The 14,120-nt window shown below is 45.1% G+C and overlaps 2 protein-coding genes across 3 annotated transcripts in view; one reads left to right on the forward strand and one right to left on the reverse strand.

The window, feature by feature from the left end:
• Positions 1-711: 711 nt before the first annotated feature.
• On the forward strand, positions 712-8,906 carry gpr174 (G protein-coupled receptor 174). 2 transcript variants are annotated; one of them, XM_083651367.1, is made up of 4 exons: positions 712-950; positions 1,215-1,403; positions 5,331-5,994; positions 7,670-8,906. In XM_083651367.1, exons 3-4 carry the CDS (start codon positions 5,794-5,796, stop codon positions 8,540-8,542), a joined length of 1,074 nt encoding a protein of 357 aa, XP_083507493.1. In that variant the 5' UTR covers positions 712-950; positions 1,215-1,403; positions 5,331-5,793; the 3' UTR covers positions 8,543-8,906. The 2 variants fall into 2 exon arrangements, with proteins under 2 accessions (XP_083507493.1, XP_083507494.1); XM_083651368.1 differs by lacking the exons at positions 712-950; positions 1,215-1,403; positions 5,331-5,994 and adding exons at positions 6,061-7,428; positions 7,471-7,563.
• A 1,091-nt stretch (positions 8,907-9,997) lies between these two features.
• The window catches only part of LOC310789710 (integral membrane protein 2A-like), a 6,557-nt gene continuing 2,434 nt past the window's right edge, over positions 9,998-14,120 (reverse strand). The window contains exons 3-6 of the mRNA XM_083651371.1: positions 14,066-14,120; positions 13,673-13,783; positions 11,893-12,046; positions 9,998-11,495 (exon numbers count right to left, since the gene is read on the reverse strand). The exon at positions 14,066-14,120 is cut by the window's right edge and continues 131 nt beyond it. Coding sequence (XP_083507497.1) covers positions 11,401-11,495; positions 11,893-12,046; positions 13,673-13,783; positions 14,066-14,120 — 415 coding nt within the window. The 3' untranslated portion in view covers positions 9,998-11,400. The remainder of the gene's footprint in view (positions 11,496-11,892; positions 12,047-13,672; positions 13,784-14,065) is intronic.

The following is a 14,120-nucleotide window of genomic DNA, read 5'->3' on the forward strand; positions in this document are numbered from 1 at the left end:
TTATTTTATTTTTGTGCAATTCCAGCACGGGCCACACAGGGGCCGCTATAACAAAAAATGCACAAAGAATGCACAAGAATACTAGTTCAAGAATACTAGATGCCCAAAGTTAGTATACATTTTATATTCAAGTTAAAGTAACTTATATAACAGTATTACCTTTTCCCACCAAACACCTCATCCACATTACATTGCTGCTGTTTAGTTCCTGACATTATCAAGTAATGAAATATGAGGAAAAAAAATTGGAAAGTACGTTCAGAGTATTGTGAGCTGCCAAAACAAAATAAACATTAGTTGATGTGCATGTATGTTATTGTGTATGTTTATTTTTAGTATTGACATAGTAATGTAATAGTAATATCAATCCTGTATAGTGTAGTGATTGTCAGCTTCCTCTATTATTCTCTCTTTCCCCGCTTCTTTTTTTATGTCGATAACTTTAAACAACAAAACCTTCTGACAAAAAAAGGGAATTTAAGAAACACTGATTAGTCTGAATAAATGGAAAGGGTTTCAAGGGTTTTATCATCTACAAGCAGATTGTGACTCAATAGCAGAAGTTACAGTATGATGGTGTCAATGATGGAACCCCGCCCCCCCCACCACCGTGCTCTCAGGAAGTCCTATCTGTGGTAAAGCCTCTCAGTGTAGAGAGAGAGAGAGAGAGAGAGAGAGAGAGAGAGAGAGAGAGACTTACAGCAAGACAGTGAAAAACAGCCAAAAGAGCCGGCAGATAGACAGAAAAAGGTATGGTATAAAAAGAGGAGAGAGAAAAGAGAGAAAGAAGGCGGGACACAGAAAAGAATGGTATTTCATTTTAGGCGGGGACCGGAGGAGAAGGGGGGGGTGCACATCATGTGTTGACTGATGCTTGACACTTCTGCCTTCCGCCCTGTGATACGAACAAACAAGATTCAAGTCACGCAGAGCGACGTCTGAGAGCAGAGGTAAGTCATTGATCTTCACAATACTGTAAGCTTAACCGCTGTTCCTGAAACTGTTTGTGAGTTTGAGTGTGAGCTTTGGAACGAGGGGTGGGATACTTTCACTGTGGAGTCAGTCACGCCTCATGGGAGATCTCATGTGTTTCTCCAATGTGTGGAATGTCTGCTATGTAGGGGTGTGTGGTGTGTGTGTGTGTGTGTCTGTGTGTGTGGTTCTGTGTCTGTGTAACGGGACGGGGGTCATGGCTGTCTTGTGTCTTGGAACAGGCACCTGGAGAGGGGACCTTGCTGCTCACTGCCAGCACATTTGGGGGCGCTGATACAAGAGGCCAGATGCTACGTGTGCCTGGCCGGAGCAGCTCTGACACACAGAGAGATGAATCACTGTGGGTGAAACACACTAGCGTTTCCATCGGAAAAGGCCCAACGATCATTCATGTTCAACTGAATCTGAAGGTAGGCACATATTATGAGCAGCAGTTCCTTTCTGAAAGTCTTTTTGTGTGGTGGTTATTTACTCATTGTAGAACTTCTTCACTTGTCCTCTTAGCATAAGACACAAAATATCAACAAGACGAGAACATGCAGTGATAATTCAGTCACAAAAAACGATTGTTTGTGATTGGTCAGCTATGATATACAGTACTAACATGAGTCGACGGTCACAGACAACGGCCCAAAGCAGAACCAGCTGAGCGAGGCGGCATGCAGCGTGTCGGTGGACCGGCTAGAGCTCCTGCACGGCTCCCTAACCCTAACCCTATAACCAACCCCTAACCCTAACCCTATAACCCCTAACCCCTAACCCCTAACCCTACCGGGCTGTCGGCCAACCAAATTAGTCATTTGAGATCAAACAACAGACATCATTTAACAGTTCTCATACAAAGAAATATTTAAGGGTGTGACAATCGTCAGACATGTGGAAGACACAGAGGGGAAGAATGAGTGATAAAGTTGAACTGGTGGGGGAGTGCCACAAGGGTCAAAGTTCACCGAAGCTAGAGAGACACGGTCTACTGGGAGCCCCGGCCACGCACTGTGAAGCTGGACAAAAGGCAGTCAGAGAGCAGAGGTCAGAGGTCAGAGAGCTACAGTGGATAGTTGACATCTCCTCGCTGCACAGGGCGCCGAGCCAGCGTTCAAACCGTCCAAAATCCCCTCCAACCTCCTCCAAACTCTCCTCGTGAATGTCCTGACGGAGAGGCTTAATGAGCACTGAATAGAGGGAAGCATGTGCTGGAAGTTAATAGCACAGTATAAATAATAGTGATCATTACTATACACACTCTTATTCGTGTAGATATTGCGTAATAGAGGGGTGGACTGGGTGCACTTTTTTGTTGTCGTGCCCACATCATCCACACATCATCAGTTGGTATGACATCACTTGACGATTGTGGGGCATGACATGACATCATCAGTGGTTATGGCATCATCCTTAACATCGCTCAGTGTGTTTTCCAGTTGACCCTTGCTCTGCTGCCCGCTGACCTCGTCTCTGTCAGGGGTTGGCTATTTAGAGCGTAGCCCCCCTGGTCATGAGATGACTCCCCCCCCAACCCCCCACTATGGGTCTGGGATGACCACGCCCCAAACTCATTTGATTGGTCGCCGCAACTGCTTCTTCCTGAAAACATGCAGCAAGTAAAAATAAATTGGTTAAGATTAGGGTTAGGGGTGAAAGATGTTCAGGTCAGCTTGTGCTAGGGCTTGTGGCTTACCTTACAATCTGAAGGCTAGAGTTCGATTCCCAGTCAAACCACACACCTTTTTATTATTTTAAAACATTAGGGTTAGGCAAGTACAACAATGTGGTTAGGAGGGTTTGGGTATGGTCGTGGTTAAATAAGGAAAACATAAGCCTAATCCTAACCACATCTTTGTCAGCTTCCTACACCTTTTCAGGAAGAAGCAGTGACCAATCAAATGAGTTTGGGGCGTGGTCATCCCGGACCCATTATAGTGGGGGGGGGGGGGGGGGGGGGGGGTCTCACCTCCTGGTCATACCAGGCCCTCAGTCTAAAAGCCTGAGGTATGTCTGGATTGACCATGATTGTTGAGCTGAACAGAGCAGAGAGAGACCAGAGGAGGCACCACATCAGCGACCAGGATATTGCATGTTTTGGTGAAGGGGTTCCTATATGAAGGAAACCCCCAGGGGGCATGGGGAGAACATGCAAACTCCACACAGAAAGGCCCTTTTGACGACCACCCGGGCGGCGGGCACTCGAGGACATGTGGACGGGCACGCACTCCTTCAGCGCTCACATGCACATGCTCTTATGACATCACTGATGATGTCACAATGCCTATGACATCATCAGTGATGTCACAATGCACAATTGTTCAAGTGACATCACTGATGACATCACTTCTGGGACTTATCATCAGTGATGTCACAATGCCTGTTATGACATCATCAGTGGCACAAAAATTGAAACAAACAGAGAAACATTGACCACATGCTCCTTTTTATATACTGTATACTGTAGATAGATAGATTGTGACATCATCCGTAACATCATCAATGATCATGTCACAATGCCCATCGGTGGCAGCACCACAATCCTTCAACTGCTCAAGTGACATCAATGGTAACATCTCACTCATGACATCACTGATGGCATCACAATTGGCTCAAGTGACATCACCAATTCTATGCATAAAGTGATATCATTATTGACTGATGTCATCAGTGATGTCACTCGATGCCAGTACCTTGACTTCGATACCGGTTCTTGAACGATACTTTTTTCGATAGTTACTCTCTGTAAGAAAAAAAAAAGTATTTCAGTTGGAAAAAATAAGCCCAAACTTCTCAATTTCAACATAGTTATTTAGAACATTATTTTGTAGTCTCGCGCTTGTATGCTGCATTCAAGGACAAATCGGAAAAAACAAGATGCGCTCATAGGTATTGAAAGTTGGTGAATCGATACTCGAAATGAATCGATACTCGATGGTGTACTTCGGTCGATACCATAAAAGTATTGAAGTTCGATACCCAGCCCTAACCACATCCATGGCTTGAAGTTCCATTCTAAAATGCTACAGTATATATATATATCATGTATTTTAGGTAACATCTGACAATCAATCATACAATATGTTTTCAGCAAAGAGCTTATGCAACAGCTCTTTGCCATTGCAGAAGAGTAAGCAAACAGTGGATTACTCATTTCAGCATAAAAGGGTCATAATGTTTGTGACAGCGAATGCAGAAGACGTGTCTTTCTTGTGTGGCCTCATGGCTCACCGCGCAAGTTTCACTCATGCGTTTCTGCAAGCCGTTTGACACTGAGCGCCGTCCGTTATTCTCTGCAAATGGAGATGCCCGCCACTGAACCCTCCGTGGGAGAACTGATCACAAGTTACTCTGTGGGTTTGTCCATTTGAATGCCACTGCAAAAGCTGTGAACACATGACTTACAGCAACTGTTTTATACATAGACTGTGTGAGCATGCGCATGCATGACTGTTATGATACATAGACTGTATAAAAATAGGTACGATAGTGAAAGAGTTCTCTCTTCCTACCAGATAATATCACCTGTATACGCTATCAAAGCAAATAAGATGCAAAACATGTTGTCCTCTCAGGCTGGTTTGCACCCACAGTTGCAAACCTATAGAATAGAATAGAATAGAATAGAATAGAACTTTATTGTCCACCGAGGTGGAAAATTGTCTTTCAGTGACTTTCAGTCTATCAGTGTTGTTTATGGCTTTTATACAGAATTCTAGATTTGAGAGCTTTCAAGTTTTTGTGGAATATGCCTTTGAGGTGACTCATTGTTACATGGAGGTGTGGTCGAGGACCCAAATGCAGGACAGCGAGGTAGGCGGTGATCAAATCCCAAGGCGGGTGTTCAATGTAACAGGAGCAGGTGACACAGGAAGAGGAAACCAAAGACGAGAGAGCTCTTCACACACAAACTGACACATGTAACGGAAAGCAAAGACTGACTGGGGAACGAGACTATAATATACTGTACACATTCAAGATTCAAGATTTTTATTGTCACTCCATGGTACAAGTATCACGTGTGAAATTCTAGTGCTGTGGACTCCGTTTACGACATAGGGGAGGGTGACTGGGGAACGAGACTATAATATACTGTACACATTCAAGATTCAAGATTTTTATTGTCACTCCATGGTACAAGTATCACGTATGAAATTATTGTGCTGTGGACTCCGTTTACGACATGGGGAGGGTGATTAGGATTGAGACATGGCTGGGGCGGACAGGAAACATGGATCACATCAAACTAACAGAACTAGACTGGGAAACATAATACACACAGAAATACAAAACCTATGAACAAAGAAAGTCACAAGTCAACCATGACACTCATTGTCTTTCCTCTCTTCCACTAGGAGCAGTGTTACTGCCAGGACTGAAGTTAGTGAAGCAGGATAAAACAACGACCGCACTAAGGCTGGCAGCGTTTTAGTTATACGGAACCATAACCCCACTGGAAGACACTTCCTCAATCTCAGGTCTCTGCTGTGACTTTCTTTGCTGTGACGCAGTGGAGAACAGGACTAAAGTTAGTCTCTGCTGTGGGTTTCTTTGCTGTGAGGCAGTGGAGAACAGGAGTAAAGTTAGTCTCTGCTGTGGGTTTCTTTGCTGTGAGGCAGTGGAGAACAGGACTAAAGTTAGTCTCTGCTGTCGGTTTCTTTGCTGTGAGGCAGTGGAGAACAGGACTAAAGTTAGGCGGGATCAGGATCTCCTAGCCATCATGGACAGCATGGACGCTCACATACACCTGTCAACGGACGACTGACCACAAGAAGCCTCCCAGGGGGGGCTGTGCCCTGCCATCGGACTAAGATAACCATGGCCAACAACAACAGCTGTGGCAGCGATGAAGATCTACGCAGGTACCAGCACCATGTGTATGCAGTGGTGTACAGTGTGATCTTGGTGCCAGGCTTCCTGGGGAACGTGCTGGCCTTGTGGGTGTTCCGGGCCTATGTCAAAGAAACCAAGAAAGCTGTGGTGTTCATGATGAACCTGGCTGCAGCCGACCTGATGCAGGTGAAACACTTTCATCCTTTCTACATTGTATTTGTACGGAAGAGGTTTAGGGTTCTGGGTTTAAACTCAGAATTCTGACTTTTTTCTCAGATTTTAGACTACGGTAATTCTCTGCGATTAAATTCAGGTTACTGACTTTAATGACTGACTTTTCTCACAATTCTGATCTAAGAATTCTGACTTTAAACTCAGAATTCTGATATTAAACATTCTGAGAATGTCAGAATTCTGAGTTTAAAGGGATAGTTCAGTTTGTTTGAAGTGGGGTTGTATGAGGTACTTGCATACAGTCAGTGTACTACATGCAGTAGAATGCAGCTGGCACAGTCCCAGTTTGGAGAAATGAAGACCAGCCGTGTCACGCAAGTAGAGCCATCTGCTGAGTCAGAAGAAATCCATAAAATGCTTCTATACTGCTCACCTGGCATAATCCAAGTCTCCACAAGCCCTGAGATGCCAAGTTGACATGACAATACATCATTTACACCCTGTTTTTAGCTGAAATCTTCAATGTAGCCAGGTGCAGCAACTCCACTTGTTGTACTAGCAAGTACTGCCGCACCTGGCTACATTGAACATTTCAGCTAAAAGCAGGAAGTAAATGACGTATTTTCAAGTCAACTTGGCATCTCAGAGCTTGTGGAGACTAGATTATGCCAGGTGAGCAGTATGGAAGCATTTTATGTATTTCTTCTGTTGTTGTTTTTTTACGTTTTTGCTCATGGCCCCCTTCACACTCAGCAAACAGCTCCACTTGCCTGACGGGGCCGGTCTCAATTTCTCCAAACTGGAACCGCACCGGCTGCATTCTACTGCATGTAGTACACTGACTGTAAGTACCTCATACAACCCCTCTTCAAACAAACTGAACTATCCCTTTAAAGTCAGAAACTGAGAATTTTTCACGTGGCCCTAATCCTTTTCTGCACATTTGTATGTATGTTTAATAGTTTTGTCTCATATGTTGTTCTATAACATTATGCTTCGAAAATCATAAAGGTGGTCCTCATTTGTGAAGATTATCTTGCTGAACACAAAGTTCGCTATTTTATCAACTTTTGTTAACCACAGACCTTATTTCAAGCATTTAACAAAAATCCACGGACAAAAATCCCATTGATTACGCGTAGGAACCGGAGGTGTTAGCATCCAGATCTTCCATTGCTGCAGTACTCCATTACAGTATCTGTATCGCTTGCCAGACTATCTCCGTTTTCACAGGAGAGTCTGGCTGCTCTTAATCTAACTCCGGTCCAGTGGGGGAAAAAGGCTCTGTTATCTTTACAACCATCCAACGAAAGTACCAAGCAGGCCTGCTTTAATGCACAGTCCAAATCTTCATCAAAGCTTTCCATTTTCAGCATGTAGCAACGCTACATTGTTGTTGTTGTTGTTGTTGTTGTTGTTGTTGTTGTTGTTGTTGTTGTTGTTGTTGTTGTTGTTGTTGTTGTTGTTGTTGTTGTTGTTGTTTCACAGCGGCAGAGGCATTTGAGAGCGACACACAGGGAGCCGCTCCGACTGAAATGGTCGGAGCCAATGGCAGAGCTTAGACCCGGCAGCCTGCTTCCAGTCAGTCAGACTACAGTATCTAAAGTCAAGATAAGATGGTGTCGGTCACATTTGCTGTATTCAATACTGCTTCTACACCTATCCTGACTCTCTCTGGTCTCCTCAGGTTCTCTCCTCGCCTCTGCGAATCTACTATTACCTGAACAACGCCTGGCCCTTTGGTCATCCGCTCTGCATGATCTGCTTCTACCTGAAGTACGTCAACATGTACGCCTCCATCTTCTTCCTGGTGTGCGTAAGCGTGCGTCGCTGCGAGCTCATCATACGGCCGCTGAGGTACAACGCATACAGGAGAAAAGGAGACTTGTGCATCTGTGCCGCCGGTTGGCTCCTAGTCTGCCTGGCGTGTCTGCCCTTCCCTCTGCTAAGGAACCCCAACTCTGAACAAAACCAGGACCTCGGGCACAGCACCGCTCCCCCTCACCTCAGGACAGAGACTGCTTCCCTCCTCCCCGGCCCCAGCCCGGAACCTGCCTCTGAGCTGGTGTGTTTCGCGGAGCTCCCCTTCCGGAGCATCAGCGCCCCAGCTGCCTGGGCCCTCCTGGCCATGGCCGAGCTGCTGGGCTTCCTCCTCCCCCTGGGCACGGTGTTGGCCTGCACCTGCCTGACCGCTGGGAGCCTGCGGAGGGCGGGGGTTGTGCACGACCGAGGGGAGAAGCGGAGGGCGTTGAGGATGGTGCTGAGCTGCGCGGTGGTCTTCCTGGTGTGCTTCGCTCCGTACCATGTCACCATGCCTCTGGACTTCCTGGCCAAGGCCAACGCCCTGAGCTGCTCCCTGAGGGAGATGGTTCTGCGTTTTCACCCCATCACCCTCTGCCTGGCCAGCCTGAACTCTGGGCTCGACCCGCTCATCTATTACTTCACAACCGACGAGTTTCGGAGAAGGCTGAGCAGGCCGGAGTTACCGGACAGCATGGGCATCACCAGGCGCCTGTCCTGCATGACCAGCAGAGAGGGTGAAGATTTACAGGAGGACTAAAGACTCTCTGAGCCCCTGTTGTCCAATGACCAACATTTTAATCCCAACCACTAAATGCTCTGAGATTTTAAAACGACTTAAAATCCCTGGAAACCAAATTATGAATGAGATTAGTTTCACATTACACGTGTTAAAAATTAGTTGCTGAAAACGTGAAAACTGAAAGGCCTTAGCACCACCTAGAACTGAATTGTGCGTGAAGTTAGTACTTTTCACGATTTCTGTCATCAGGATTTTTTTGGCCGGGCCTTGAGAGAGGGCTCGATGATGCACTGGAACCTTCCATTATGGCCCCGACTATATAAAGGCTGAAGAGCCTCTACCCTGCTAATTAAAAGAATGCATCAAAATGTATCAAGTTGCAGCACTGGGCGGGGCGGGGTGGGGCGGGGGGGTAGGAGGGGGGAGAGCACTGGGCGGGGCGGGGCGGGGCGGGGCGGGGCGGGGCGGGGCGGGGCGGGGGGGTAGGAGGGGGGAGAGCACTGGGGACACTTCAGTTTCAGCAGACACGCCCCCAGTCTCAGAGCAGAGAATACTGCTTATTTTTTTCAGGATTTTGAAAACCTAATTTTACATACTTGGCGACATTTTTAATCGTTCAAATTTGGCTGATGGGTGGTTATAATAACACATTTTTCTGTGCTGTGACAAACTCAAAACACATTTATTTTTTGGTTTCCAGGCACGTTAAGAATTAAACTACAGTATTAATGCATTCCTAAAAGCAAATGAGGCTAGTAGGAATAACTAAGGAAAATTCATTTACATCCAAACTGTGTGAACTGTGAATTATACATAATATTAAAAAAAACTATTTTTCAGTAAAAGCTGTCTCATCTTGCTAAATGTGTAGGGCCTTGCTATTGGTGAAGAGTGAGCCGTTCCTGTTATGAACGATGAGCACTTCTCACTGCAGGAAATGGCGGATGATAGAAGCGGTTTATTGTGTAGTGGTTTTCAAAACGTTGCTTAGCCTAGGCCAGTGGTTTCCAAACTTTTTGTGCACAAGGCACGCCAAAATCTCAAGGCACACCTAAGTCTATCGGTGCAAAATAGCCTCTATTACTCTTATCACTCTAAATGTTTTTATTTACTGTCAAATAAAATTTGACAAAATATATTACTCTAGGAATTACGATACGAAATACTTTATTAATCCCCAGGGGGGAAACTGAGTGCCACCATACTGTACATGCAAGAGAAACTTTCAAATTAATTTGAAACTTTGCAAAATTACTACATCAAAGCAGCAACACACCCACTTTTTGTATAGTTTTAGGCTATATTTGCAATTGCAATAATGTATGGTTGTCACAAAATCCCAAGGCACACCTGGACTTGTCCTAAGGCACACCATTTTGGAACCTCTGCCCTAGGCACACATTTTGGGAACCACTGGCCTAGGCTACTGCTCTCATCGACACTATAAAACACACCACAAGAATGTTCTGTAGGTAAAGAAATGTAACTTTATTCAACAACAAAGTGAAATTCAGTTCAATAGTTGCACACGTTTTTTTCTAGTCTTCCGGTGTTCTGTTAAAAAAGCTAAGACAGAAACACATTTTTACAAGCACACGTCCAACTTCCTCTGATTGTCTTTCTGTGCAGTCATTAAATGGGAAACCATTCAAAGTGACTTGTGGGTTGGTATTCTGCAAACGTAGCTATTTTCATTCTTGCTCAAAATGTTTGTGAGCTTTTGCTCTCAAACTAAAGGACATCAATCATCAAATCGCATTATTTAAGATTGTTGAAACATTTTTTTTAATGGACAAACAATGATATCCTAGTTAAATATCTAGGATTCTTCAAAATAGCTGAATCCTGAACATAATCACAGGACGTCTTTTCTTACAGCCATATCAGGAAATAAAATTTGACATCATGGGATTGCGTAATCGCAAATCGCAACTAAGAATTCAGCAAATTTAAATAACTAAAACTTCAGAACTTGTAGAAAAATTGACCTAAAAGTCAAGTTAGGTGAAATTTCCCTTTAGCTTATTTTTAGTTCATCAACAACCCTTTTTACTTTCATTTTCACAAATGAAGTTTCTACACAAACACAAACACTGGTCCTGTAGGGGTGCTAGACTTACCACCTCAATACATAACATCACCACACAGCAGGACAACAGAGGCCACTGGGAGCAGCAGGGCAGTCAGGGAAATATCTACAAAGTGTGAGGCGAACCTCTGGTACCCTCAAAAAAGGAACATGAGTTGAGTTTTATTGCAACATACAGTACTGTTCAGTCAGGGCAACATACGACTGCTCTATAAACCCCTTTAACATCTGTTAACAATGGGAACAGCAGGCTGACACAGACAGGTCTAATATGAATGACTTCTCAACGTCGTCATCAGCATATTCGCCAGAAGGACTAACACCTCTTTCCTTTGGGAGGTGAGGCGATGTCGTAATACAGTAACGAGGATAGCATCAGTCTGTATGGAGGTATAGCAACAAAAAGAAACACAACGGAAGAAAGCAAACTTCTCAGTAAATCGTCAGTTAGCAGGTTACTGGCACAAGACTATAGCTAGTCACTACGTGATAGTTAATGACCTATAGGCAAGGTTAAAGGCAATACAGCAGAAAGGGGAATCAGCTATAACACTGTAACTTAAATTAATTCATCACTGGGGCTAAAGCAGGAGAAGCGAAAACAAAACAACGGGTTAGAATTTTATACAAAAATAACGTTCTGCTATCACCAACAGTTGAAAGACAGCTTTCTCTCCCTCTCTCTTCCGCGACGTCGTCTCTCACCCTCCTCCCCTCCTCCCTCCAACACTCGCTCTCCATCTCCGTGGGACCTCTTTCCTGTCCTCCCTCCCCCGCTGCCTTCACATCAGGCCTTGCAGATCCTGGTCTCTGTCACAAACTTGTTCTCGAAGTGATGGATGGTGAAACACTGCTCTGTGGAGCGCTTCTTGATTCCTCCACCTGATAGACATAAACACACCCTCCTTACAACACATACTGTAGCATATTAAATGTGATACTCTAAAAGTGATCAAATTTCAACGATGGTCCAAAATTAGATATCTACCATTTAAAAAAAAGGGGACATCAACAAGTACAAAATAACTGAAACACAAAATTAAATCATACAAAGGTATTTGACAACTTAAAATGTAACTTTAGTACTTAGTTAAAAAGAAAGAGCCAAACTTTTACAAGCTGACTGGATCCACTTTGTGTTAGAAATACTGAATGATCAACTTCAGAAAACAAAATAAATATATATATATAGCATCTCTCTACTCTGATACACACCACCACAGTGAACCTAATCCCTAGTCTAGAAAACAGTCCAGCACAATCCATGTCTAATTCCCACCCTTCACAGCTGGCAGCTCAGCGCGGCGTTGCATTCTGTACATCTCCTTGCCATCACACAGCCGGCGGATATAGAAGCCCAGGGGCTTGATGTCGTCGATACGCTCCGTCACAACCAGGTCCTCCTGCACCAGGTAGCTGCGGTATGAGCCAGACTGGAAAAAAATAAATTGTTATTACTATTTTGGCCAACAAAACTATTCTTGGAAGGTACTTTTTTTTTTACAGCCCATGGCAGGTGAGGGAAAAAGTTTATTTTCGATAAGGCCCACAATGTAGCAAAGCAAAATTTGGAAGTTTGTGCCTGAAATGCATTAAAAACCTCCTCTATTATATAGGCCGTTTTCACAGCAACGATTTTGAGGTGGTAAAGCAAGTGTAACCAATAATAGGGCCCTGGCACTGGAACCATCATTAATGGTAATGCATACACCTGCTTTACTTCCTGCTTTACCCCCTCAAAACAGTTGATGTGAAATGGGTCTATAGATTCCACTACTGCCTCCAGTTTTCATGATACAAACTAGGGCTGGGCAATATGGACAACATCTAATATCACAATATTTTTGTACCAAATACCTCCATTTTGTGACAATATTGTATGGATGACTATTGGTGCTTTCACCACATATTTACATAATATATATGTCAATATATCAAGTTTTCTTTTTCTTCTTCCCCAGGATTTCCTCTCATATTCTCCCAAATTATACTTGGCCAATTCTCCCTGCTGTCCCGGTCATTGCTCCAACCCCTCCGCTGATCTGTAGACTAGCACATGCTTGCTCCGATACATGTGCGGGTCGCCAGCCGCTTCTTTTCACCTGACAGTGAGGAGTTACATCAGCAGGATGTAGCGCATGGGAGGATCACACTATTCCCCTCCGTTTCCCCTCCCCACTGAACAGCCGCCTCAACCGACCAGAGGAGGCACTAGTGCAGCGACCAGGACTCATACCCCACCGGCTTCCCACCCACAGACATGGCCAATTGTGTCTGTAGGAACATCTGACCAAGCCGGAAGTACCACTGCCGGCGGGAAATGAACCCGGCGGGTCTCCGCGGTGGTAGGCGAGTGCTTTTACCTCTATAATAAACAATCATCAGTAATGTGGATATCATGACTAAGTGGGTAAAGGCAAGTAATTAAACAGCTAGAACAGTGTGGTCAACTCAGAACATGACATTACAGTTTGTTGCACATGGGATTAGTACTATCAGTGGACCTCTGTCTTCACCAAATCACAGCAGGTAATACGCACTGCCATTTAAAATAAGCACTGCAATTTCTTACAAATAACAGTCATGTCACAGGTGAAATTAGTCCTGTGTGAATAGGGCTTATGTATAAGGCTGATGTATCACTTCTCTGGTAGAAGTTTTAAAGGTTAGCCCCCCCGCAAAGCTGACCACTCCTCCTCAAGCTGACTACTCCTCCCCAAGCTGATCACTCCTCCCCAAGCTGATCACTCCTCCCCAAGCTGATCACTCCTCACCAAGCTGACCACTCCTCACCAAGCTGATCACTCCTCACCAAGCTGACCACTCCTCACCAAGCTGACCACTCGTCCCCAAGCTGACCACTCCTCACCAAGCTGATCACTCCTCACCAAGCTGACCACTCCTCACCAAGCTGACCACTCGTCCCCAAGCTGATCACTCCTCCCCAAGCTGATCACTCCTCACCAAGCTGACCACTCCTCACCAAGCTGATCACTCCTCACCAAGCTGACCACTCGTCCCCAAGCTGCCCAGTCCTCACCAAGCTGCCCAGTCCTCACCATTAGCTGCATGAAGAGGTCCATGAGGTCCTGAGGGGGGAGCACCACCGAGGTGTTCAGAGGGATCACAAAGCAGGTCCTCGACGTCAGGTCCAGATATGCTGTCAGCTTCTACTCACACACATGCACGCACGCACGCACGCACGCACGCACACACACACACACACACACACACACACACACACACACACACACACACACACACACACACACACACAGACAGAGTTAGGCAATCAGGAAAGAATGTGTGAACCGCATGAATTGCCAAATTACCGTATCTCTTGTATGCATGCGAGTGCACCGTTGTTTTTGTCTAAATGTGTGTACGTGTCCAAATGTGTGATAGAGAAAGAAGTAGACAAAATACACACACACACACACACACACTCTCACCCTGTGGAAGTCGTGCAGGATGTAGGCGGGGTCGCCGGGTCTGAAGCGCGGAGGG

This window comes from Poromitra crassiceps, assembly GCF_964638095.1.
Source record: "Poromitra crassiceps genome assembly, chromosome: 15".
NCBI lineage: Eukaryota > Metazoa > Chordata > Actinopteri > Beryciformes > Melamphaidae > Poromitra > Poromitra crassiceps.